This window comes from Monodon monoceros, unplaced genomic scaffold (assembly GCF_005190385.1).
Source record: "Monodon monoceros isolate NGI ecotype Baffin Bay Population unplaced genomic scaffold, NGI_Narwhal_1 Super_Scaffold_22, whole genome shotgun sequence".
In the NCBI taxonomy this organism is placed as follows: domain Eukaryota; kingdom Metazoa; phylum Chordata; class Mammalia; order Artiodactyla; family Monodontidae; genus Monodon; species Monodon monoceros.
Window position 1 is genome coordinate 45766932 of NW_021703779.1, and position 27756 is coordinate 45794687.

Genomic DNA, 27756 nt, shown 5'->3' on the forward strand with positions numbered 1-27756 from the left:
GGTATTTTATTAGGAATATTCAAAATGAGAATTGTTATATATTCCTGGTAAACATGTAATGACCCTCTCTATTTCTGATAATGCATTTTTTCCTTGAAGTCTATTTTATCTTACATTAATATAGCAACACAAACTTTTCTTCTTCTTAGGATTTGTGTGGTATATAATTTTCCATCCTTTTACTTTTCAACGTTTTCATGCCTTTATGCTTTAATCATATCTCTTGGAAATGGCATATAGTTGGACCTTTTAAAACATCTAATATAATAATCTCTGTCTTTTAATGGTCAAGTTTAGTCTGTTTACACTTATTGTGATATATTTGGACTTGTTTCTACCATCATACTTTTTTTTTTTTTTTTTTTTTTTTTGCGATACACGGGCCTCTCACTGTTGTGGCCTCTCCCATTGCAGAGCACAGGCTCCGGATGCGCAGGCTCAGCGGCCATGGCTTCCGGGCCCAGCCGCTCTGCGGCATGTGGGATCTTCCTGGACCGGGGCACGAACCCATGTCCCTTGCATCGGCAAGCAGACTCTCAACCACTGCGCCACCAGGGAAACCCCCATCATACTTTTTTATTTCTATTTCCTACCACCACCTTTTTGATGCTTCATTTTTCTCTTTTTTTTTTTTGCCTGCTTTTTAGTTTTGAAATTTGTTTGTTTGCTTTCTTAATCATTTTTTTTCCTCCCTACTGTTTGGAATTTACCTATTCTTTTTCCTTTCTTTCTGTGGTTATCCTTGAAATTTTACCATGCATGTTTAACTTACAAGTTTTAAAGTTAAACAGTATTTTAACCTCCCTCTTGAAGAATGCAGGAACCTTAGAAACCTTCAACTCTAGTCATTCCTATCTTGACCACATGTTATTTTTTTGAGTGTGTTAGTTTGTTCCTTCTTCCCCTGACCTCACTATTATATCATCATTAGTATTAATTTATATAGATGGTATGTGTTTGGATTTACATGCGTACATTCTTGCATCTCAGAACATCGTTCTGGGATCATTTTCCTTCATTATGATTACGATGTTTAGATACTCTTTTAGTACATATCTGTTGGTGTTAAATTCTCCTAGTCTCTGTTATATGTAAATGTATTTATTCTCATTCTTAAAAGGTAGATTGTTATAGGTAATATTAGAAGTCCACTATCAGTCTAATTGCTGTTTTTTGTAGGTGTTTTTGTTTTCTTATATTCTGACTACTTTTCTCTCTCTCTTTTTTTTGGAGGGGAGGGGTATATTCAGGGGGTTCTGCAGTTTCATTCTATCAATGTTTAGGTATGTATTTCTTTTTTATTATTCTACTTTGGAAATGTGCTTTATGCCTCTGGATTCATGTTTTTCATAATTTCTGGAAAATTCTCAGCCATTATCTCTTCAAATATTGCCTTTCTTCCATTCTTTCTATATTTTCTTTCTCAGAATTCAGTTGGTCATATTTTGGACCACCTCATTCTATCTTCCATATCTCGTAACATTTCATTGATATTTTCTATCTTCTTGTCTTCCTGCACTTCATTCTAGGCAATTTCTTCAGATATATCTTTCAGCTTATTGATTCTCTCTTCAGCTCTGTCTGATCTGCTGTTTAATCTGTCCACCGAGTTTTTTATTTCAAGAATTGTATTTTTCATTTGTACAAACTTCATATATTTCACTTTCTAATCTTCCTAGTCATCCCTAATAGCCTCTTGTTGCTTGCTCATCTTTGTGGTTGCATTTATTATTTCTTTAAACATGTTATACAATTTTTGTTCAGCCAGTAATCACTGTTTGTCTAAGTATGGCACTGTAAATATTGTTCACATCCAAACAACATAGTACAGTCTGATTACATATCCTCTGTTGTATACCTTTTTGTTTTCCTAGTAGTTGTCTGTTTTTTTTTCCTTTGCCAGGTGTTCTAATACCATTACTAGTTCTTCTCTGAAATTCTTTTTTTAAAAAACTTTTTAATTTTTTGGCTGCGCCACATGGCATGTGGGATCTTAGTTCCCCAACCAGGGATCGAACATGTGCCTCCTGCATTGGAAGTGTGGAGTCTTAACCACAGGGAAGTCTCTGAAATTCTTTTTAAAATCCATATCAGATCATGTCCCTCCTTTGCTCAAAATTCTCCCATGGCTCCCGGCTCCCTTAGAATAAAAGCCAAAGCCCTCACTGTGGCCCAAAATTCTTTACACAGTCTTGTCCCCATCATCTCTCTGACCTTGCCTCCTATCACTTTCCCCATCACTCACTGTTCTCCAGCCACACTGGCCTCCTTGCTGTTCCTTAAACATGTCATGTATCCCCCCTCTTCAGAGCCTTTGTACTTGCTAGTCTCACTGTCTAGAACATTCTTCTTCCCAGATAATCTGATGACTTGCCCACCCACTTCCAGTAGGCTCAAATGTCACCTTCCTAGAGAAGCATTCCCTGACAAACATATCTAAAATAGCCCCATTCACCAGCACTTTCTATCCCCTTATCCTACTTTATGTGTTGTGTTTTCCTACAAAGCACTGATCACCACCTGATATACTTTATTTATTTATTGTGATTAGTGTTTGTCTCTCCACAATAGACTATAAGCTCCACAAAGCAAGGACTCTTGTTTTGTTCATTGTTGTATCTCTAGTGCCAAGAACAGTGCATAGTAATATTTAGTAGACACTCAATAAATATTTGTGGAATAAACTGAATGAATTAATGAATGAATTAATGTGGAGGATAGAGGGAGAAATGCATTGAGAACTAGGCTAGGCATGAACGCCTTTCATGGCATGCAAAGGAGCTTGGGTGTCATTGTTCAGAAGGGTGAGGGCTGTAAAGAAGCAGTGAGGGTAGCTCCTGGGTTCTTTTGAGAAGCAAGTTCAGAGTTGGTAGGGTGGTAACAAAGCCCCATGTATGACTCGCTCTGTATCCTGGGCTCCTAAAGGTGGACCTGCCTCTTTTTCAAACAGCCCTCAAACTGCTGTGTTGTCATGCCTGCCTGTTACTTAGTGAAAACCAAAGCCCCAGCTCTCATTAGGCCTTCTGGTCCCAGCTAGGATCCTCTTTTCTCCTGCCTGTGAGAAACTGTTTCTTGGTCCCCAGGCCAAGCAGATCACCCCCATTAGACTTTTTCTGTGGTACTTGGGTTGTGGGGGAATTGTACAGGAGCTGGTATAAAGCCTGGTACATAGTAAGTGCTGTCATAATGGTGGACACTTCACGGAAGTAAGTTTCAGCTCAGAAAAACTTTTTTCCATTGTAAAGGCTACAACAGATTGTGAGGTTTTAGTCCTGACTTTCTCCCTAACCCCTTTGGGAGCCAGCATGGCTCCAGTGTTTCTGTTTGTCCATGACTGTTTGGATACTAATTCTGTTTAATGTGTGGCCTACTCCCCTGGTTTTTGTGTAACCCACTAATTTCATCAGAATGCCATCAATACACACAGGTCCCTGTGGCACACCCCTAGAGACCCCCCCCCGGGCCAACATCAGTTCATTAATCATTATCACACTGGGTTTAACCAGCCAGCTAGTTATAAGTTCACTTGAGCAAAGTTGACTGAACACCTACTATGTATCAGGCCTCCGGTTCCGCACCGAGGACACAGAGATGAACAAAGTGTGTTCTCAGACACAGAACCATCATTTCAGGGCAGTGTGGTCAATGCAGTAATAGTGATGGGTACGAGAGACTGTGAGAGCCCCTATGGAACACATGACCCAGCTCAGGGGACCGAGGAAGGTTTCTTGGAAGAGATGGTATATGAACTGACTCTAAAAAGATGAGTAGGAATCTTCTAGGTGACTAACAAGGGAGAGGAGGGCAGCCCAGGCAAAGGGTACAGCATGGGCAAAGGCCCAAAGATGGGAAGCAGCATGGTGTACACCAACCTAACTGCATTCACTGTTCACCTTTCTTTCTACGAGATCATTCTAGGAGACTCTGGCACATACCAAAATTCTGACATGAGGAGTTTGTGACCTCCCTTGACATGCTAATCTGTTAACTCTTCAGAAAGGTAATGAAAAGTTGGTTGGACACAACTGTCCACAAACTTTTTCATACCAGCTTCCAGTGTTCCTGGCTTCCTTATCTAGATGATGGTGTCTATGTTACCTGCTTCCTTTGTAACTCCCCTGGGGTTGGGGTCATTCCCACTGTCCTGGAGGTTATGGAGTCTCCCTCAGCTCCTTGTGTGGAGATCTTATTGTGGAGAGGAGTTTTTCTGACTCCTGCTACCAGCTGTGGCATAAAGACTATTCATCTTTCAGGGAATGGGCAGGGCCTGTCTGTCTTGTCCTCAGACATTAGGGTTCACCTCCTCTGGGATTCATTCATACCTGTAATAATCTAGGACAAGTTGGTTGTGGAGTCTGGTAAGCCCAGCTTCAAGGTATGGAGCCCTCATGTCTTGGTTGTGTGACCTTAGCCATGTCACCTGTCCTCTCTAAGTGTCAGTTTCCTCATCAGTAAAATGAGTTGAATACCAATGAGTTGGATAGTTGTTGTGGGTGTTAGAGCATATGTGAGTTACCTGGCACCTGGCTACCATTTATTGAACACCTACTACTATCAATATTAAAGGGACAGTGGCCTGCCTAGTGGTTAAGAACATGAGCTGAAGATCCAGACCAACCTGATTTTGGATTATAGCTCAACTACTTACTAGCATTGGGACCTTGGTCAAGTTTCCTAACCTTTTTTAGCCTTAGAACATTTGTAAAATGAAGTTACTGTACCTACCTCAGAGTTATCATGTGTGTTCTTGTAGCAGGTTATATATGCGAGGTGGGAGCCTTCACAGGCCCCAGACTCCTCCCCAACCTGCCCTCTCAAGAGACTGCCCCCCCATCCCCAGGGGACCTACCTTTAGCTTCCCCCTCTCTCTAAGGCTAACAAAGAGGACTGAGCTGGCCCCTCAGTGTCATAGGGCTACCTCGTTATGGAAGCTTTCTAATGTTAATTGGCTCTTGCATTTCTGGAGTAAACCCAACATTTTCATCTTATGCTAAATCTTTTTTTATTCGTTTGGTTTACTAATAAATTGTTTAGGATTTTTGCACCTTTCGTCATCTACCATGTTTGTCTGGTCAAGTTTATTAGTGGGCTCATCCAGTAAATAAATTAGTTGGTCCAGTTCATCTAAGTTTTCAAATTAATCGTATCCTCTTATTTTGTCATTTCTGCTGTATCTTTTATATTGTTCATATTATTTATTTGTGCCTTTTCTCTTTTTTTCTTGATTAGTCCCTCCAGAGATTTTTTTAGCGGTTAGTCTAGAAAATTTACCATACACATTCAACCTAAAGTCTAAAGTTAAACATTATCGTAATCCCCCACCCAAACAATACAAGGATTTTATAATTTTCTTTTCTAAGGAAGATATTAACATATACACTAGATGGACATTAACAATATTATTATTTTGTGCAGTGTTTAAATGCTTGTTTACTATTTTATTTGTTCACCTTCCTTCTTAAACCTCAGACCTCCTTTTTGGGGATAATTTTCTTTCTTGAAATATATACTTTAGAAGATCCTTTAGGGCAGATCTCTTTACAGGAAACTGTCTGAATCTTTTTATCTGTAAATGCCTTTATTTCACTTTATTCTTCTTGAAAGATAGGTTTGCTAGGTACTCAGTTCTGAATTACCTTTTTTTTTCTCTTAACACTTATAAAATATTATGGCGCTGTCTTCTGGTTTCCACTATTACTGTTGAAAAGTCTGCTGTTAGTCTAATTGTCTTTTTTCTTTCAGGTGTTCTTTTTCTCTGGCTGCTTTGAAGATCCTTCTTTGATTGTTGCTTGATTCTAAGGGCTTTTTATCATTGTTGTTCTCTGAATGTCCCTTTGTATAGCTTCCTGATCTTGCTTCATGAATACAATATTTTTTCTTGTCACTCTGAGGACATTAAATAATAGTGTCTTTCAAAAAAGTGTTCTTTTCCTTGCATAGTTTTTGTTTCCAAATATGTGTATTTGGGTGTCAGTGGCAGTGAGAAACACTCACTGGCTACCAGATTTGGCCAAAGGCATCACAGATACCAGAGACATAACCTATTCTGAAGCCCTAGAGAGAGTTTGTATGATATTGAGGGGGGCTCCATTAGTGTTTAAGCGTGGGTCAGTGCCACAGTTGTCACTTGATAGCATGGTAGTGCAGTATACTCTAGAGCCAGACTGCCTGGGTTCAAATCCTAGATCTGCCATTTCATACCTGGGCAAGTCATTTCACCTCTATATTCTTTAGTTTCATCTTCTGTAAAAACGGGGATAATAATAGTACTTACTTCACAGAGTTATTGAGGGTATTTAATGAGTAAATATATCTAACGTGTTTAGAATAGTGTCTGGCAGATAGTAAGCACTATATATGCATTTGCTATTATTACCATTATTACTTTTGTGCTGAGGGAATTGAAGGGAGAAGAAGAGCTTCTATGGTGCAATGAGGAAAGCACAGAGTATATCTTGCCCTGTGTGTTCTCCTAATATCTTAAAATAAAAGCCATTAACGAAAAACACAAAGTCGGGAATTTAGAGGAGTTATTTGGGTACTTTAGGCTGTGGGATATCAAGTTCATTAGGTAGTCAGGATGGGTTAGGGTTCTTCAGTGGGAAAACGGGAAGCAGGGTTTAAGGGTAGGCCCCTCTTGAGAGGTGACCCACATTGGCTACTTCCTCATTGGAGCAGAACAATACCAAATGGGCGAGCAGTGACAGTGAGGGTTAATCTAGGGTAAGGGATTTCCTAAGCATTTAATAGTGCTTTTCTCTTTGGAACTAACCTGTCAGGTACTGAGAGGCTTTAAAGGGTGTGATGGCTCTTCAGGCTGGGGACATGACTCTGTTGAGGGGCAAGTCTGCTCCCAGGAGTTGATTCACACTCTCAGAGGTAGGACTGACCACATCAGAAATGCTTTCAGTCTTTGTTCTAAATTCTCCTGGGCCTTCTCTGAGTTTGGGAAAATTCCCAGCCTCAGTAACTATCTCAGACACAATCTAGAGGATATGAACAGGAGGAGTGAGTCATACTGAAAATAAGTGCTTGGTGGGGAGGCATATTTGAGGAAAGAGTCAAAAGTGAAAGTTCAAGAGATGCAAAAATTTTAAACAAGATTTTATCAAATCAAATCCAGCAATGTATTTAAAAAGATATCACAACCAAGTGGAGTTTATCTCAGGAATGCAGCATTGGCGTAACATTAGAAAATAAGTCGATGCAGTTCACCATGTTAACAACCTCCCTCCAAACGCCATATGATTATTGCAATAAATGCAGAAAAACGTTTGACAAAATCTAATGTCCATTCCTGATTTAAAAAGAAAACCTCTTGGTAAACTAGGAATGTAAGGGAACCTCTCGACCTGATATAATAGGGCATTTACAAAAAACCCACAGCTAACACTATATTTAGTGGTGAAAGACTGAAAGTTTCACCCCCCCCAACATCAGAGACAACACAGGGATGTCTGCTTTCACCACTTCTGTTCAGCATTGTACTGGAGGTTCTTGCCAGTGCAGTCAGACAAGAAAAGAAAATGCAAGACATCAAGAAAAGAAAAGAAAAAGCAAGCCATCCAGATGGGAAAGGAGGAAGTAAAACTATATTTTTTATAGTTATAAAAAACTATATTTTTATAGTTATATAAAACTGTATTTTTATAGAAGATGACATGACTGTAGAAAATCCAAGTGAATCTACCAAACAGCAAACTACTAGAACTAATAAGTAATTCCCCAAGTTGCAAGATACAAGATCAATATACACAAAACAATTGTATATGCCAACTGTATATAGCAATGAACAATTGGACATAGAAATTTTTTAAATTCCAGCTGTAATAACATCTAAAACTATGAATTAGGAATATATCTGACAGAAAGACCTGTACACCAGTATTGCCGAAAGAAGAACAAAATAAATGGAAAGATACACCTCGTTCATGGGTTAGAAAACTCAGTGTTGTTAAGATGTCCATTCTCCCCAAACCAATCTGTACATTCCTCATAATCCCTTTAAAAGTCTCAGCAGGCTTTTTTGCAGAACTTGACAAGGTAACCTTAAAATTCATATGGAGGGACTTCCCTGGCAGTCCAGTGGTTAAGACTCTGCACTTCCAGTGGAGGGGGCACGGGTTCAGTCCCTGGTTGGGGAACTAAGATCCCACATGCCACGTGGGGTGGCCAAAAAATTTTTTTAATTAAAAATTTTTAAAATTCATATGGAAATACAAAGGCACTACAGAATGTGTTACAGAGTACGGAAGCCTTGGTTAGGGTCCAGCCTTCCCACAGGATCAGTGCTGTCAGTAGAGCCCACACTGGAAAAACAGTAGAGGGGCCTCCACAAACAGGCCTACAAAGGATATGAACAAGCGATTTCCTGAAGTAGAAAACTGAAAAAACTAACGGGCATAAGAAAAGATGCTCGGGCTTCCCTGGTGGCGCAGTGGTTAAGAATCCACCTGCCAACGCAGGGGACACGGATTTGAGCCGTGGTCCGGCAAGATCCCACATGCCGCGGAGCAGATGGGCCCGTGAGCCATGGCCGCTGAGCCTGCGGGTCCGGAGCTCCGCAATGGGAGAGGCCACAACAGTGAGAGGCCTCCGTACCGCAAAAAAAAAAAAAAAAAAAAAAGGTATGCCTATGAGGTAGGATTTGGGGTGGAACGGGAGTGTGGATAATAGGGAGTAAACAAAACAAGCAAGGGAGAAAGAAAAAAATAAACAGGAAGCATGTATTCCTTTGTCTTAGGTCACCTACTCTCTATGGCATTCATCCTTTAGCATCTGCTCTTCACTAAGGAGGAAACAGCCCCATCTGTCCTCTGTCAACCTGAGGACAGAATGCCCAGGTGAGCCTGACTCAGAATATCTGGACTTTGCAAATTTGACCACATGCTGCCGAAGCTCCTGCACCCCCTCCCTCCAAGTACGGCACAGCCTGGATCGGGCATGCACATACATTCCACCCAACAGAAGTTATCTGCTGTCTTCTGCTCTTGCGGGGGGAGCAGGTCATGGGGAGATGAGAAGTAGAGAAGTCAGAGGGGCCCACTCCCCATCAAACCATATTGTTACCAGACAACTAATTTTTCTGGTCTGCACAACAGCCCTCTGGTGCCCTGACTGTGGTGAGCCATGTGTGTTTCCCTGGACTCACATGTGACCTCACCCCGATGACCTCCCTAGACTCGGCTCTTAAACTCTTAGGGAAGCTGGAGCCGGACTATGACCGAGAGACTGTTCAGCTTATCCCTTCCTGGGTATCTTTACCTAACAGTAACTTCAGTAACCAGCTAGGTGTGTGTTTGCCACTCCGGTTTTCAAAACAAAATAATATATATTATTTAGGTAAACTATAATGAAAAGCAAAGGAATGAGTAACACAAAAGTCAGGATAATGGTTTCCTCTGGGGCAGGGGAAGGAGGTATGTGAAGGGATACACAGGCGGCTTCTAAAATACTGTAAAGTTCTAGTTCTGAACCTGGTTGGTGGGTATATGGATGTTTTATTATTCTTCCTTAAACTGTACAAGTAAGTTTTAGAAACTTTTCTATATGTTGAATGCAGTTAAAATTTTCAAAGAAACACAGTTTTCAAACCCAATAATATTTACACCTGACAGAACACATAGAATCGAAGAGAATCACAGTGAACACATTAGAATATCTACCTATGGAGGCAGAGGGTTGGAAATGGGAGTAGAGAATGAAGAGAAAATGGAATGCATGGATAAATAAATAAAAAGACATCCATTCTAGTGGTCAAAGATAACGTGGAGTACAGTTTCCTCTACCTTCTGCACCTGAATATTGAATTTGAATATTGAATAAAGCAGCTGGGCCTTATAAATCTGTCCAAAACCAACAGGTGCAAAGTCAAATCACATGAAGATTATTATAATAAAGGGTTGCTACAGAAAATTTCCCAAGGCGGAGGATTTTGAAGGCCCCTCTGAGTGGTCGTCTCTCCAAAGTTTTATCTGTAGACTCCTACCCAACGTTCCTGGAGGATTCCAATACAGCCCTTGGCACACCAGCCCATTTCACAATAAAACTCAAAAACAAGCAGAGAAAACAGGAGACTAAAGTCATGTCCCTAGAAGAGCAGAAGAAGCAAAAGAAATTTCCTCTATAGTTTTAAAAACAAGAAACAAAAAGCTGGCAGTTGGGAAAATGAGTGCTTGAGTAAACCTCAGCCATCCTCAGCCTGGAAAAGAATCATGGGGGTTACGCTGAGTCTACTCACATCACTCCTAGCCACACTGTTTCGTTTTATCCCCCAATCCTAGCATCCCCGTCTCCATTGACTGGCAAATGGGCATTTCCCCCTCAATACTAAGGCCATCTGCTCTACCTAGTCTCCCCATGCTCAGTTTGCCTCGTTAGGTCTGTTGTTCGCTGGGATTGAAATTGAGATAAAGCCAATTATCCCTAATCTTAGGAAATGGCTCCCTATTACTGTGTTATATACAATATACCTTCCTGCCTCACCCCTGTGTGTCTACTAACATACCAGGTAGAAATACTACTTACAAATGAAGCATAGTGATGTGCTGTAGGCCAGTTGGAGTATAATGCCCTCTGTAACAACCTGATCTGATCCACAGTAGCCAACTTTCTGGGTTGGGCTCTTACAGATGTCCCAGTCAAAGCTGACCTTAACAAGGGGGAGCAGCTGCTTAGGACATTCCCATTAAAATCAAAGTTACACAGCATATGCTACCGCCTTCCTGTCCCAAAGAGCCTGTCATCAACGTCCTCCTCAAACATGGCATCTTTTTTAAAAAAATTATAGTTAATTTACAGTGTTTTAATTTCTGCTGTACAGCAAAGTAATTCAGTTATGTGTGTGTGTGTGTATATATATATATATATTCTTTTAATATTCTTTTCCATTATGGTTTATCACAGGATATTGAATATACTTCTCTGTGCTATACAGTAGGACCTTGTTGTTATCCACTCAAACATGGCATCTTAATACCAACTCAGAGTCTATGCAATAGCCCTGTCCTCCTGGTAAGAAAGGCAATTTATTCCTAAGAGCCAACAGGTCTGCCACCACATTCAGGACCCACACCACATTAATGAATATGTCACCCCTTTCATCTCAGAGTTCTAAACCCACCATCATCTTCTCCATGAATCCAGCTCAGACTCCTCTGAGATTGATCTGAGCATCTCTTTGTTTCTCTGTTTCAGGACACTCCAATTCCCCAAAACTCTGTCTTCACCCACCATTGACAACAAATAACTTGAACTGTCACTTCCCAGGCTGTACCATCCATAGGGAAACTAGACTGTCCTGTTGGTCCTCGATATGCCTCAGTGTCACCTGAGAGCAGTAAGTCTCAACTCATCAGACCCAATGTACCTTTTACTCTCCTGAAATGGGATTCACTACTAATGGAACCCACCTACACAGTTCTCAAAAATCAAGATAATGCACTAATTTCAACGTAAAAGGAATATATCAAATGATTTTTTTCTGCATCAATTGAACTAATCTTATGACTTTTATCCTTTAGACCATTTATATAGTGACTTTTGATATTGAACCATAACATCCTTATATTCCTGGGGTAAACTCTACCTGGTTATAATCTATACCTTTGAATATACTGTTAATGTCTGTTGGCTAACATTTTATTGGGGATTTTCATTTCATAAATGAAACAGCCCTAGAATTTTCTTTTCTTTGTTCTCCTTATCTGGTTTTGCAATCTAGGTTGCACTAAGCTCAAAAAATTAAATGGATAGGTTTCACTCTTTTGTTATTATGCATAAGATTGGAAACTTGAAAGTTTGCTACAGCTCACCTATAAAATCAACTAGGGTTTTGAAGGAGGAGAGTTCCTTGACTACCATTTCAGTTTCCTTAATACTTGCTGGACTATTCAAGACCTTTCTTTTGTGCCTATTTTAGCATGTTATATTTTTCTAAGAATGTATCCTTTTCATCCAGATTTTCAAATTCATTGGCATATCATTCATAATTCGTCTTTTAAAAGAACTTAATTCTGCATTTTGCTTTTGTATTTTTCTCCCCCTTCCCCCTTTTTTTCTTGATCACTCTTGTCAGAGGTCTGTCTCCCTTATGAGTCTTTTCAAAAACCAATTTTGGTTTGGTCAATTTTCACTATTGTCTGTTGTTCTCTATGTCGTTTATTTCTGCCTTATCATTATCATTTCTTTCTTATTTCTTTGAATTTAGTAATATAAACAGTGTGGCACTGGCACAAAAATAGAAAAGTAGGCCAATAGAACAGCATAGATACAGACCTGTGAATATAAAGGAACCTAGTGTATAACAGATCAATGGAGAAAAGACAGTTGCTTCAGTTGATGGTGTTGAAAAAACTGACTCTTGACTTGGAGAAAAATAAAACCAGACCCTTGCCTCACACCATGTAAAAAAATGGACTCTAGATAGAGGACCTAAATGTGAAAGATAAAACTCTAATGTTAATAAGAGAAATTGTAGGAGGATATCTTTGTGACCTAGGGGCTTGGAATGACTTATTAGATAAAACTGCAAGACTATAACGCATATGGTAAAGAGTTGATTGATTCGCTTACATCAAAATTAAGGATTTGTGCTTGATGAAAGACACTATGGACAAAGGTAAGAGATAACCTACAAATTGGGAGAAGGTATTTGCAATGTCTAAATCAACAAGGGATTTGATATCTAGAGTATCCAAAGGCTTCCTGTGGATCAACAAAAAAGAGACCACCACCACCAGTTGGGCAAAGCATAGAACAGACAGTTTGCAGAAGAAGAAATTTGAAAAACCAACAGCATATATGATGAGGTATTCAAGATCATTGGAAATCTGAGAAGTTAAAATAACCGTGAGATATAACTTTACATTTATGAGACTGACAAAATTAGAAAGCAGGATAATGCCAAGTGCTGGTGAGGCTCTAAGGACCTATAAACCCACCTGTGTGGCTGGTGGGAGTGTGGACTTGGGCAGCCATTCTGAAGGCTGTCTGGCAGTACCTTGCCAAATGAAATATGCATATATTGTATGACCCAACAGTTCTGCCCCTGAGTATAATAAATCTTAGGGAAATACACACATATATAAGGGGACATATGTGAGGGTGTTCATCACAGCATTAAACCCAAAAAGAAAAGGCAAAAAACTAAACGTATGTCTCTTCAAATGAGAAGCTTCCAAGGGCAAAAATACAAGCCTTCACCCTTTAAAGTGGATTTTCCCAGCACATGTGTCCAGGAACCCTACAGTGCTGCAAATCAGTTCCACGGGTGGGAGTTATTGATAGCTGTAACTTTAAAAATAATGACAAATGTTTTAAAAATATCTCTAACATTTACAACTGGTTTTTTAAACCGGTTTTAAAATACTTTGAAACTATATTTGAACAGTACAGTACTCGCGTGGTTTTCTCTGTGAACTTCTAGATCCCATGATTATTATGCTGCCAGGAAAGACTCCATGCGTAGCTTCCACCATCAGAGAGCGGCTCTGTGCAGGCTGCACTATGCAACACTCTGACCTTCTCTGGGAATCGTTCCACTTAATATGATTTTTACTTTGCTCCTGCTCATCAAGATAATTTGTTTTGTGTGCATAAGTGTAATATTTAAATTTTTATTAGATTCAATCTGGGGTTTTAATTTTTTTACATTTTTTTCTAGTAATACAGAAGTTATGGAAGTTATATCTTATCAGAATCATCAGCATCTATTAGTAGGTGCTGCTATAAGGAACATCATTAATTTTGTTTATTTTCTCTGTTGTTATCTCCCATTCTCTCTTTCCCCTCTCTCCCTACCTTCTTTCCTTCCTTTCTTCCTTCCTCTGTCCCTTCTCTTATTCTTTATTTCTCTCTCTCTACTTTCTCTCTGTCACTCTCTCTCCCCAATTTCTCTTTTTCCCCATCTCTTTGTATTACTGGATTTTGATGTTAACAATGAACCAAATGCTGATTTTTGATGGAATTTCATTCTGGGTTATCATTTACTTTTAGAAAAAAAATATGAAAACATAATAATGGGATTATTTAAGTCAGAATGGGCTGTTATAGGCCCTTATCACTTCAAAAACGCTGTTATTCAAAATATGTTCATATGTGAGTATAAGTAATATTTATTTTGAATATTTAAAAGTTTTAGAATTTTCATTATGAAGTTAACCAAAAATTAATATTTCATTTACCACATGTGGATTTTTTAAATGTCAGTGAAGTTCATTTTAAGTACTCTTCATGCATCCTAATATTAAATATCATTTTTGAGAACCTAACATATAAATAGATTTAATTTATAAAAATATTTGTTTCCAAATCTGTATTAGGGTTCTCCAGAGAAACAAAACCAATAGAATGGGGGGGGGGGGGTGCAGAGAGAGAGACAGACAGACAGACAGACAGAGAGAGACAGAGGTATTTATTACAGGAATTGGGTCACACAATTATGGAGGCTGACAAGCCCCAAGATCTGTAGGGTGAGTGGGCAAGCAGGAGCCCTAGGAGAATTGATGGTGTAGTTCCCATCCAAAGGCCCAGGAAGAGCCAATGTTTCATTTCGAATCCAAAGGCAAGAAAAATCTTGATGTCCCAGTTCAAAGGCAGTCAGGCAGAAAGAATTCTCCCTTAATCTGGGGAAAGTCTGGCTTTTTGTTCTATTCAGACCTTCAACAGATTGGATGAGGCCCACACACATTGGGGAGGGCAATCTGCTTTATTCAGTCTACCAATTCAAATGTTAATCTCATCCCAGAGCACCCTCACAGGAACACCCAGGATAATGTTTGGCCAAATAGCTGGCAGTGTGTGGCCCCGTCAAGTTGATACATAGAATTAACCATCACAAGTTCACCCCCTGTCAACTTGACACTCATAGGCATCTCCTTAAATCACACTTAATCTCCAAATGAAGATAATAAAAAGGTTATCCTTCCACCTAACATGATACAACTATCCTGTATACAACCAAAAATGCACTAACCCCTTCCCCAGAAGAGGAGGTAAAGTCCTTGTGTGATGTTTACTCTTCTCTTTGACATCCCATAACTTAAATACTATGATGTAAAGTTAACAATACTTAAATATTATGATATAAAGTGAATACATCTTATTTTACATGATAAGGGGATAAGAAAGGGAAGAAAACAAAGATTTTATATATATATATATATATATCAAAATAAAGAGACACTAGTCATGAAAGTTGTCCTCATTTCTGTAAATGACCATATTGTCATGGCTGGTATTTATAACCACCTTCTTCCACTACCCATTCCGTATTTCCTTTGCCTTTAGCAAGCACCTCAGCTGGTCGTAGTTCTTTACCCAATGGAGTGACGCAGTCCTTCATTCCTGAAGGATCTGGACCATTACTAATCCTGCCTGGATTGGGTTGTTGTAGTTTTTCATTTAGTTTAATCACAGGATATATAATACTAAGAGATACCTAGGGCATCTCCTGTGTTGCAGACATGGTCTTTCTTACCTCTGTTATGGAGTAGCAGCCCAGTTTTCCCTTGGTAGTCGAGATGAGTCACCCCAACCAGCAAAGTAACTCCCTTCTTTGCCTATTGATTCAGAGGCATGAGGAGCCCAAAGTGGTGGGGCAGCTGGTCTTAACTCCCAGTTCAGTGGAATCATTGTTGTGTGTCCTTGTGGAAGCATTCCTCCCTTTGGGACTAAGCCCTCTAGGCCAACAGAGCATAAGGTCATGGGAACGGGAAGCAAACATTTTGCTAGTGAGTCACCAGGGATAATTTGAGTGGTGCCACTCCTGTTTCTACCCGATTCCTGGACCCATGAATCCTGACTATGGGAGAAACAACATCACATACTGCTCTAGCCCTGCAAGGCATTGCCACCTAACTGACCCTGTAACTGACTCTTCTAAAGGCCATTCAACTATTCATCAGGCCAGCGGCTTTGGGATGGTAAGGAACGTGGTAACACCAGTGAATTCCATAAGCATGGGCCCATTGCTGCACTTTTGGTGAGTTCCTTTATCAGAATCAGTGCTGTGTGGAACACCATCATGGTACATAAAAGAAAGCATTCTGTAAGTCCATGGGTAGTGGTTTTAGCAGAAGCACTAAGTGCAGGGAAGGCAAACCCTCATCCAGATTGTCTATTCCAGTAAAGACAAAATGCTTCCCCTTCCGTGCTGGGAGTGGTCCAGTGTAACCAACCTGCCACCAGGCTGATCACCCCGGGGAATGGTGCTGTAGAGGGGGCTCAGCGTTGGTCTCTGCTGCTGGCAAATGGGTTATTCGGTGGTGGCCGTAGCCAGGTCAGTTTTAATGAATGAAGTTCATGTTGCGGAGCCCCTGCACAACCCCCATTGCTGCCACCTTGGCCACTTTGTTCATGAGCCCATTGGGCGATGAGACGGGTGGCTGGGGAAAGAGGCTGACTGGTGTCCACAGAATGGGTCATCCTATCCACTTGATTATTAAAATCCTCCTCTGTTAAGGTCACGCTTTAGGGAGCATTCACATGGGATACAAATATCTTCATGGTTTTTGCCCATTCAGAGAGGTCTATCCACATACCTCTTCCCAAAATTTCCTTGTCACCTATTTTCCAATCATGTTCTTTCTAAGTGCCTGACCATGCAGCCAAACCATTGGCCACAGCCCATGAATCGATATGTAATCACATGTGTGGCCATTTCTTCTTCCAAGCAAAGTGAACAACCAGGAGTACTGCCCAAAGTTCTGCCCACTGGGAGGAATCTCCTTCACCACTGTCCTTCAGGAATGTCCCAGAGAGGGGCTGTAGTGCTGTAACTGTCCTCTTTAGGGTGGTGTCTGCATGTTGTGCAGAACCATCTATAAACCAGGCCCGAGACTTTTCTTCCTCTGTCAACTGATCGTAGGGAACTCCCTATGAGGCCATAGGTGCAGGAGAGAAGGCAGTGTAGGGGGAGAGAAGGCAGTGTAGGAGTGGGGGCCGTGGACATTTGGGCCACTTCTTCATGTAACTTACTTGTGCCTTCAGGACCTGCCCGGACCCGATCATATATTGTATATACTAATTCCATTTGATGATGGAGTGTTGCTGTGCACGCCCAACTTTATGACTGGTGGGTCACATATGCCTAGTTCATGATGGGAAGCTCAGGTCACATGGTAACTTGGTGGCCCATGGTCAAGTGTTCATTCTCTACTAAGGCCCAGTAGCAGGCCAAGAGCTGTTTCTCAAAAAGAGAGTAGTTATCTGTGGATGATGGTAGGATCTTGCTCCAAAATCCTAAAGGCCTGGGCTGCGATTCACTTATAGGAGCCTGCCAAAGGCTCCAAACAGCATCCCTATCTGTCACTGACACTTCAAGCACAATTGGACCTGCTGGATGACATGGCCCAGGTGACAGGGCAGCTTGCACAGAAGCCTAGCTCTGTTGCAGAGCCTTCTCTTGTTCTGGGCCCCACTCAAAACTAGATTTTTGGGTCACTTGGTAAATGGGCCAGAGTAACACACCCAAGTGACTATGTTGCATCCCAAATCCAAAGCGGCCCACTAGGCACTGTGGCTCATTTTTAGTTGTAGGACCTCCGGCTACAATAATTTACTCTTCACCTTAGAAGGGTTATCTCAACATGCCCCATGCCACTGGACCCCTAGAAATTTCACTGACATAGAAGGCTGCTAAATTTTGTCAGATTTATATCCTACCTTCTGATGTGTAAATGCCTTACCAGTAAGTCTACAGTAGTTGCTACTTCTTGCTCACTAGATCCAGTCAGCATAATGTCATCAGTGTGATGGACCAGTGTGATATCACATGGAAAGGAAAGGTAATAAAGCTACGTGCGAACTAAATTATGACATAGGGCTGGAGAGTTGTTATACAACTGTAGGACAGTGAAGGTGTATTTCTGGCTTTGCTGGCTGAAAGCAAAGTGCCTCTGGTGGGCCTTATGGACAGGGATGGAGAAGAAGCATTTGCTAGGTGAATAACTGCATACCAGGTACCAAGGGATGTGTTAATTTGCTCAGTGAAACCACATCTGGTACAGCAGCTGCAGTCGGAGTCACCACCTGGTTAAGCTTGCAATAATCCACTGTCAATTCTCCAAGATCCATCTGTCTTCCACACAGGCCAAATAGAGTTGAATAGGGATATGATGGGAATCACCACCCCTGCATCTTTCAAGTCCTTGAAGGTGAAACTAATCTCTGCAATCCCTCAGGAATGCAGTACTGCATTTAGTTTACTATTTTCCTAGGTAGAGGCAGTTCTAATGGCTTCCATTTGCAATTTCCCACCATAATAGCCCTCACTCCACAGGTCAGGGAAACAATGTAGGGATTCTGCCAGCTGCTGAGTAGATCTACTCCAAGTATGCATTCTGTGACTGGGGAAAGAATCATAAGATGGGTTTGGGAACCCACGAGGCCCACTGTGAGACAGAGCTGAGCTAAAACTCCATTGATCCCCTTACCTCCATAAGCTCCTACTCTGACTGGCGGACCAGAGTGGTCTCCTGGAAACAGTGTCAGTTCAGAGCCAGTGTCCAGTAGTCCCCCAAAGATCTGATTATTTCCTTTTACTCAATGCACGGTTACCCTGGTAAAAGGCTGTAGGTCCCTTTGGGGAAGGCTGAGAGAAAGATTAACAGTATTAACTTTTGGCAGTGTTCCTCAAGGAGACCTGGGCTCACCATTCCAACTTTCAGGATCCTATTCGTTCCCCATCCATGCTCTCTCACTTTAACAGGGGACACACCCTGTAAGGCCAGGAATTCAACTTGTGTTGAAATTCAGCCAGTTGCAGGATGAGATTCTGGGTTTGATTTTCAGCAATCTCAGCCCTGCAACTACAGGAGATAAGGGTCTCCAGGGCACACCTAGAAGCTTTCAGGTCATTTATGTGGCTCTTGTGCTGGGAATTCAAATCCTTGAGCTGGTCTTTACTTTCCCCACTTTGTAGAGCAACATTAGGAGCAACCAGCCAAGCTCATTATAGTCATTAATTTAAGAAACATGTTCAAAAATACACAGTCACCCAGATCCTTGCTTCTTATGAGTGGTTGATTATGAGTATCCACTGGTAATATTTTGTGTATCTCTATAAGCAGTTCATGCGATGGAATATCCGTGCTCTCTTTACTACTGGGATAGTCATTAGTGTCTCTAAAATCTAATCAGATTAGAAAGCCAATTCCAGAAACCCCAGAACCAATTCAGAAATTCATCCTTAAAATTCTGTTCCTCTAGGGGCTTCCCTGGTGGCGCAGTGGTTGAGAGTCCGCCTGCCGATGCAGGGGACACGGGTTCGTGCCTTGGTCCGGGAAGATCCCACATGCCGTGGAGCGGCTGGGCCCGTGAGCCATGGCCGCTGAGCCTGCGCGTCTGGAGCCTGTGCTCCACAACAGCACAACGGGAGAGGCCACAACAGTGAGAGGCCCGCGTACCGGGAAAAAAAAAAAAAAAAAAAAAAAAAAGGAGGAAAGGAGAAAGGATAAAGTACTCAGTATATGGCCTTAGGAACACTGGTTATCCACTTGGTTTTTCCTCTTGGCCCACAAAGCCTAAAATAGTATCTGACACTGTTCTCCCCCACCACAGAGAAATGCACTTCAGAAACATGTTTCCAAAAAATGTTGCTAAGGGTTTTATTTCTAACAAGAGGAAAATAATAAAATAAAATTAAAATAGGCTTCAGTTGGAACCAAGTTTCTTGTTTTGCTTTTTTTTTCTTTTGAACAAATTAATTACACACCAACAATCTTCTTTTATTACAACATGAACCCAGGAGGAGGAAAGGAGACAGGGCAGGACATGGAGGGAAGATCAAGGTGGTAGTGAGGACAAGCACCAAAAGCTTTCTTCAGATCACAGGGAGCCCTGCTCAGCTCCCCAGCCAAATTCATTTAAAATAAAAAACTGTGAGCACAGCTATGTGAAGTTTCCTCCTCCTGGGTGGAACAGTCAGGGGAAGGGAGGAGAAGGAGGCAAAGGGAGGAGGGAGGCAGGAGAAGGGGGGAAGGAGGAGAAAGAGTGAGAGGGAGAGGTGAGGTTAGTGTAGCATGGCCTGGCGAGGGCCACAACTGGGGAGAGAAGGGAGAGGAGATTCCCCCAGTTTGCATATGCACTGGCCGTGTCTCTGGAATGGTGCCGGCCCAGCCCCAGCCACCCCCCTGCCCACCTGCCCATCTGTCTATCTGCCTCAGGTGTCTGGGAATGCTGGTTAGAGGCTACCAGGGAGGGGGACTCCAGGGGCCGGCCCCCAGGAGCTGAGGTCTGAACAATACCTTGGAGTCAGAATATAAAAGTCAAGGGACTCGGGGATGGGCTGGGGTGGGGGGGTGGCCATCCCCCCTACTCGCCCACCTCCCAAGAAGCAGGCCTGATGGTCAGAAAGAGGATCCTTGAGGCCAAGGGGTCTCTGTTGGGGTCTGTGCTAGGCTCAGCCACTGTCACAATTGTTGCTGAGGCGGCTGCTGCGGGCAGGGCACGTGCAGCCGGGGAGTCAAAGTGGAGAAAGGGGCCGAGGAGCCTGAACTGGCCCCTAGCGCTGGCTCCAAGCCATTCTGGTTCTCCTGGGTGCCGGGGCTGTCAGTGGTGGGCAGGGGTGGGCCCTCACCCCCAGTCTCCTCCTCCAGCTCCTCCTCCTCCTGGGCCTCCTCGGCCTCTGGCCCTGAGCTCCGTACCCTCTTTGGCTCTAGCTCCTCTCGGGCTGGGTCATCGCCCTCCCCACCCCGATCCACCTTCCGCCGCCGCCGCCTCTCCAGCGCCCGGCCCCGTGCTCGGCTCCCATGGCGCTCTGCCTTCTCCAGCTGTGATCACCAACGGGCAAAGAGAAGTGCGGGACAGTGGTCAGGCCTGGGCTCCCTGCCTGCTTGGCCTGACCTTCCATCCCTGCCCATGATCCCTCCTCTCCTCACCTCCAGAAGTGTGCGGATCCGCTCCAGGTTTGGAGGCTGCCCAGCCTGCAGCAGCTGCCAGATGCTGTGGTTCTCATCCAGGGTCACCTCAAGCAGATCCCCCTCCAACATGAGCTCCTCCAGGGGGGCCCGGGTTGCCTCAGGCAGCTCCAACACAGGGCCAGTCAACTGTGGCAACAGCGAGGATAGCAGCTCCAGGTCTGAGGGGTTGCGGGGACAAGCTGGGTTAGAGGCTGCTCCCGGTCGTACCCTCCCCCCCGACAGAGCCGAGGACCACGTGGGTCACTCTGGTGAAATCCAATAAACAGCCTACCCACACCTAAACCTACCTCTCTTACCTGAGCCCTCCCCCGGGGCTACCTTCTCGGGACTGGTCATGCTGTCTCCATTCTCCAGCAACCCCTGCACCTGCCGAAGAGAGCAAGGACTGGTAGCGGTAACTGAAGAACCAGGCCCGATTGCTCCCCCACAACCTCAGACTTGGGACCCTCCACCTCCGGGAGGAGGGCAGACACAGGCTGCCGGCATGGAGCATTGCAGGGATCTGGAGAGGAGGCAGAACGGGGCAGGGAGGCCAGGCCAAAGGAGACCAAAAGTCATAGAGCAGGGACAGGGCTGGAGCCTAAGTAAGGGTGAGGGCTAGGAGACAGGAATTTGAGGGCGAAAGAGCTGGGCTGTGCAGCTCACCTTAGGCATATCCTTGCCACTGCCTTCTCTGAGAGGGTCAGAGGCAGGGGCTGAAGGGTAGGTAGGGGGCTCCTCGGGCCTGGGTTCAGCCTGCAGCCGCTGGCGAAGCTCGGCCAGCCGTCCCAACACAGCAGTCACATCCTCAGAGGCCAGAGCCTGCCTGGCACGGCCTTGCCAGCTGATGGCCCTCTCTGTGAGGCACTGCAGGGCCTCACCCTCAGGCAGCCGCACAGGCAGTCTCTGCAGCGCTACCAGCAGTGCCAGGATGGTCTCCAGGCGTGGGCGCCGTGAGCGCATGCACAGCGGACACAAGAATTTGGTGTCCCACTCCCACCAGGCCAGCAGTGGGGATGAGGTGGGACTGGGCCTTGGGGAACTGAGGAGGCGGGGTACCGACACACATCGCCCATGGAACCAGTCCTGACACAGGTCACACTGCAGAGCTCCCACCCCAGCTGGCACCTGCCCACACACACAGATGGAGGTTGCAGAGGAAGCTGTGGTCGATGATGCCAGTGGACTGGGCTTGGCGGAGTTGGTGCGACGCAGCTGCAGAATTCCCTCCTTCTCCTTCTGTTCCCCCTCCTTGAAGGCCACGATCTGCCGTGCCCAGGACAGGGGAGGAGAGGTCAGCACCCCAACCCTCCTTCTCTGGCACCATGAATACCCCACTCCCAAACCAGGAGAACTGAGGCCCAGGGAGCAAGCAGTCTGCTGCTCATGGCCACCTGGCTCAGACACTACTGTCACCAGGCTCTTCTCCCCATCTGGGCCCAAGCTCCTTACCACAGAGCCTGGGTCCCTGAGGTCCTGCGCAGACAGCCCCAGCAACTCTGTGTCAGATTTGTACAACCCCAGCTCCTTCTCCATCCACCGGCTGCGCTTGGTGCTGTCTGAGCCGGCGTCTGCACATGGGCAGAGCACCTGAGGCAAGCAGACAAAGGAGGAATGTCCAGGCTTCCCCTCACTCCCACCCCCTCCCTCCCCTGCCCAGCACCCCCAAAGCCCCACTCATATGAGCTGTCTCAACAGCTGGGCCAGAGGCAGGAGAGGCTGTGGGTTAGGGTCCTAGGCCTCACCTCCAGCAGAGTGTAGCAAGAATTCTTCTTGAGAAAGGTCTTGGAGGCCTTCTCCCTCCAGGAGTGTGCCGTCAGTACCTGCAGCTCTAGCTGTCTCAGCTCCTCCAACCCCACAGGTAGGTCCCGGCCAACAGCCACCAGGCCCTCCAAGTCATCCAGGCAGGGGTAGTGATCACCATTCTGGGACAGGGGCAAGAGAAAGCTCAGTTCAACTTGCCAACATCTATGATGCTACTCTGTGCCTGGCCCTGAGCTGGGAAGACAGACTGGAATCAGTCTTGAGGCAGAAAAAACAGGGATCATCCTAAGGAAGGTACACCCACCTGGCTCTCTCTTACAACTCCTACATCCATTGGCTCAGCCTCTGGATATCCAGTCAGTCCCCAGGACCACCAGACTAGTTATTTTGTTGTGGTTTGCCTCTTCTATCCTCCCTGCCCCCCACCATTCTCATCCTAACCAGCATCCTATCTTCCCTCAGGCCAGCCTTGCAACCCTTCTTCACAATGCTCACCAAGCACGTTTTGCCTCCTCACGATGTGCTGTGACCCCTTCCTCTCTCTAGCCAACCCAACTCAACCCAGCACAAGGCAATGTATGCCATCTCTCCCAGCTGGACTGAAGGTGTCGGGTGAACGGGGCGGGGGCGGGGGGGGGGGTGTGCAACAGGGTCCTCACTTGGATCTCGTCCACATCAGCAATCCAGGCCCGGGCCTTAGCAAGAGCCTCCTTGAGAGCCTGGATGTTGGGCAGGTGAACAGGGATGTTTTCTGCCTCATGAATTATGGCCTCAAGCGTGGCTGGTGGATGCTTCTGCCTAAAGGTAGGGAAAAGAGAGGCCTCAGTGTGGGGTGGTCTGCCTAACCAGAAGCCCAGCCTGACTTCCAGATACAGCGGTATGAGCCCCTGGGGCTGCTGCTTGGGCCTATTTGCTTGTATTTTGCCTACGCATGGCTGTCAGTCCCTGCTTGCTCCAGACTGCACGCACCCAACTTCTGCCATACCTCCATGCCTCTGCTTGTCCACCAGTCTGTCAGCCTGTTGGCAGTGCCTACACACACAACCTGCAGTATTAACCTGGTGCTGCACTTTGTCAGACTGTCCCATGCATGGTGTCTTTCTACTGACACCTGTCCATCTGCCTTTTGGTACTTGTGCTTGTGAGTGTGTGCACACGTCAGCCTGTGGAGCTAGTCCTCTATATAGCTCTGTATCTGTCCATCTCTGCTTCTCCGTAAGACTATCTCTGCCTCTACGTGTACTATGGAGTTTAAAAAAAAAAAAAAGATAGGAAACAAAAAAGGCGAGGATAGTCAATACACCAACACAGGAGTCTGGTGCCCAAGGCCACCCATGGGAATCATCTTCAGCTTCTCTGCTAAACTTTGAAGGTTGCGGTAGAGCAGGGAGGGGAAGAAGCTAGACCCACCTGGCCTCCAGGCAGAGATGGGCCTTCTCCTCCCAGCGTTCAGCAATGGTCAGTAGCTCCTGCAGTTCAGCTCGGGCCTTGTCCACAGCAGGGCTAGGGGCTACACTGGCACCCGCGACCAACAGTCCCCGCATGACAGCCAGGGTGCCCCTTCGGGCTGAGGGGGCCAGTGTGCGTTTCATCTCATCCAGCCATCGCGCCTGTTCCACCTGCCGCTGGAGCTGCTGGGCCTCAGGTACCTCCACCCCCAGCTGCCGCCCTCTCTCCAGCAGGGACTGCAGGAGCCCCGGACTGGAGGGCAATGAGGCCAGGGCCTCACGGGCTTCAACCTGGTAGGCTTCCACCTGTTCCAGAATACCCTACCAGGACACAGATAAAGAACAAAATCCTCAGCAGGGCTCACACAGAAGTCCCACCACCACGTACCCCTGCCCTACCTACCTTCTTACCCTCCAGTAATTGCGAGGAAAGCCTAGCATGGGCTGGGCTCTCTTCCTTTGCCAGGCCCTAAGCAGTGGTTCCCAACACTCACTGCCCGATAGAATACCCTGTGGCATCTGTTAAAATGCAGATCTCTGGGTCCACTCCTTGAGATTCTTAATAGGGGTTGGTCAGGAGCCTGTGCTTTATTTAAGTCCCCAGAGGATTTTGATGTATAGCATCAGGAGACCCTCTGTCCTAAAAATGCTCTGCTATGCTTGGCCTTCTCACAATCTCTACACTCATACTGGTGTCCACTGCCCTCTCCATCCCACTCCTCTACCTTCCTGAACTTGACTCAGCTTTCCAGGCCCACAAACATCCTTGTTACTTCCTTTCTCCTCTTCCACCTCCACCAGGAAACCTTCCCTTGACTATATGCATCCTGTACCTGTACCCTTGTCACCTGCCCCTCAAATCCCATTTCTAAGAGGCAATTTGCTAAAAACCCGTTGCCTCTTACCTCCTGTTATTCTCACAAGTGCATCCTGTCTTGCCCAAATACTTGCAACTTTTGAAAGAAGCCAAGAATGGCCTACTGCTCAGGTCCCCCAACCCCCCACCCCGATCCCTCAGCAGCACTTCAAGTCCACCCTTCCTCACCTTGACATCCCCAATCTGGTGCATGGCACAAGGCAGGTTGTTCATCTGGTCCAGAAAGGCCCGGAGCTCAGCCAGGGTCATCTGTAGACCAGCCACCCTGTAGGGGCTATGGAGTTTCACATGTAGGGTTTCAAGTCCAAACCCAGTCCCCTCCCTCCATCTCTGTGCTAAGGCCCAACACCTTTCCTCATCCCTGCCCACCTTGACCTCTCATACTTCACAGTTCCCCACAAATGCCCAGGTTAGAGGGAGGGTTTTCAGATACATGCAAGTTCATATGATGGGGGGAAAGAATTAGAAGAGAGGAATATAGTATATATTTGGTGGGGGAAGCTTATAAATTGATGGTAACAGAAGCTGGACAATTTTAATCCATCTTCTACTGTGAACTCTATGATCAGTTTATGCTTCTGTGTCCTTTTCTTGTCCCTAAACCTCCCACAACACCTCCCTGCCCACAAAATCCCTCGGCCTCTCTGAAATCAGTACCTTCAGGTACTGATAAAAAGAAACATTCCTAGCTTTCTTAGCACTGGGGCGCTCCCCTCCATTCTAGTTGCCTGGCCTCCTTGCCCTCCCCAACGCCTCCAACTGCAGTGCTTGTCAGCTTCCTGCTGATGTCATCTGCCTAATGGTACTCAGAGTCCACCCCTCCCCCCGCCATAGTCCTTCTCCTAGGTGCTGGCTCCTCAGCAGGCTACCTGTGCCCAACGCCTCATGCTTCCATACCCAGCTTCCTGGCCGCTGACCAGCCCCAGAGCCCGGGACACGCAAGCCTCTGCCTCGCTCAGGCAGTTCTTTAGTCGCTGCAGCAGCTCACTGTTAGGAAATCTCCGCTCACGGGCCTCAGACTCCAGTGCCCTCAGCTCTTCAAGGCCTGGAGAGAGAATGAGAGCAGCAAGGAGTAGGCAGTATTGAGTAAAGGCAGAGGAAGGGGGTGGGGGAGTACAGAAGAAAAGGGAATAGAACTTGCCTGTGGAGTCCCTCCGTCCCCCCATCACTCACTGCGCTTCCGCCCATCCTCCACCTCCAGGGCCACTCGCACTTTGTTGGCCCAGGTGTCAAAGGACTCAGCCCGGACCTTCAGCTTATGGAGCATGGCAGGGAGCTCATCCAAGGTGTACCGATATCTGGAGGAAGAGGGCAGGGAAGAGCACATCTGGCCCAGTTCTGCATCCCCCTCCTCAGCCCACTTCCTCCAGGTAGGCCCCCTGCTCACCGCAGGTACTGCCGGCTACTGGAGCACTTGCAGAGGTCATTGATGTGGGAAAGGCAGACAAGGCCGTCTGGGCAGTCATAGCAGGCTAGGGCTGATAGAAAGCACGTGGTCTTGCACTTGATGCACTGGCGCTCATCATCCGGGAGCAGCTCAAAAGCCTCTCGCTCAGCTTCCGTGATGCCCTGGGGGTGTTCATTATATAGAACAAGAAGAGGGCTGCAGAAACCCCTAACTCAGCCACCACTGAGCCCCACAGTAGACTCACTGAGCCCCACATTAGACTCAAATCTGTGCTAAGAGCTGTGGGGGAGACAAAACTCCACAGAGCACACTGCCTTTGTGAAGTCCAAACTCTCAAAGCTGGGGGAATCACATGAAGCAGGGTAAGATCAGTGTGGGCTGAGAGGGAGAAAAATCAGGTGAGATCAGATCAGCAGAAAGGACCTTCGGGGTGAGAGAAGGTGAGGAAAGTGGTGGACCAAGGCTCCAGAGAGATGGCAATATGTGGAAGTGGCCAAGAGAAGTGCCATGTACTGGGGAATAATGCTAGCTTCCAGGCACTCAGCGCCCACTGTGTTCCAGGCACTGTGCTGGCTGCTTTATCAGCACACTGCACACACATCTATAACTTAGAGAAATAAACTCTACGTGCTTGTGTTCAGTGTTTAAAGATACAATTTCCCCCCCCAAAAAAAACATGGCCTCCAAACCTAAGCCAATGACTTTATCTGTTGATTAGATGAAGAAAAAGCAATCCCTTCCAAAAATGGAGGAAAAGCCAGCTATCTTGGAGTAATTGAAAGACAATATAATGCTATACATTATGGGCAATTTTAGGGATTTTAGAGGGAAATTTTGATTCTAACATTTTTGTCTTCTATACCAACCTAACTTCTGCATAAGTCCATTGTACATTACAAATCCCGCTCCGCCACAAATGCGCTCTGCACATTACAAATCCTGCTCATAAGATGAGTCCACTGAACATTACAAACCTAGCTGCGTTGATATTGAGTAAATTATTTAAACCTCTCTGGGTTTCAGTTTCCCTACTTTGTAAAATGGAGACAACAGTACTATCGTCATTGGGTTGTTATGAGGATTAACAAAGGTAAAGTGACTAAGGACCTAGAAAAGTATCTTAGCACTTAGAATAGTGGAACTACAAAAGGCCCTGAATAGCCAAAGTAATCTTGAGAAAGAAAAACAAAGCTGGGGGTATGAAGTTTCCTGATTTCAAACTATATTACAAGGCTGAAGTAATCAAAACAGTATGGTAATGGCATAAAAACAGACCAATGGAACAGAATTAAGCCCCAAAATAAACTCTCGTATATATAGTTAACTAATATTTGGCAAAGAAGCCAAGAATACTCAATG

General features: G+C 45.1%; 1 protein-coding gene across 9 annotated transcripts in view; it reads right to left on the reverse strand.

The window, feature by feature from the left end:
• Window positions 1-19426: 19426 nt before the first annotated feature.
• Window positions 19427-27756, reverse strand: part of KDM5C (lysine demethylase 5C) — a 32698-nt gene continuing 24368 nt past the window's right edge. For 2 of the 9 annotated variants that reach the window (XM_029240382.1, XM_029240381.1), the window contains exons 15-26: window positions 26377-26558; window positions 26163-26287; window positions 25887-26034; window positions 25158-25263; window positions 24075-24433; window positions 23324-23462; window positions 22646-22825; window positions 22353-22490; window positions 21567-22166; window positions 21218-21287; window positions 20880-21079; window positions 19428-20771 (exon numbers count right to left, since the gene is read on the reverse strand). In XM_029240382.1, coding sequence (XP_029096215.1) covers window positions 20412-20771; window positions 20880-21079; window positions 21218-21287; window positions 21567-22166; window positions 22353-22490; window positions 22646-22825; window positions 23324-23462; window positions 24075-24433; window positions 25158-25263; window positions 25887-26034; window positions 26163-26287; window positions 26377-26558 — 2607 coding nt within the window. In that variant the 3' untranslated portion in view covers window positions 19428-20411. Of the gene's footprint in view, window positions 20772-20879; window positions 21080-21208; window positions 21291-21566; window positions 22167-22352; window positions 22491-22645; window positions 22826-23323; window positions 23463-24074; window positions 24434-25157; window positions 25264-25886; window positions 26035-26162; window positions 26288-26376; window positions 26559-27756 lie in introns of all 9 variants that reach the window. The other 7 variants (XM_029240376.1, XM_029240375.1, XM_029240379.1 and 4 more) reach the window with 7 other exon arrangements.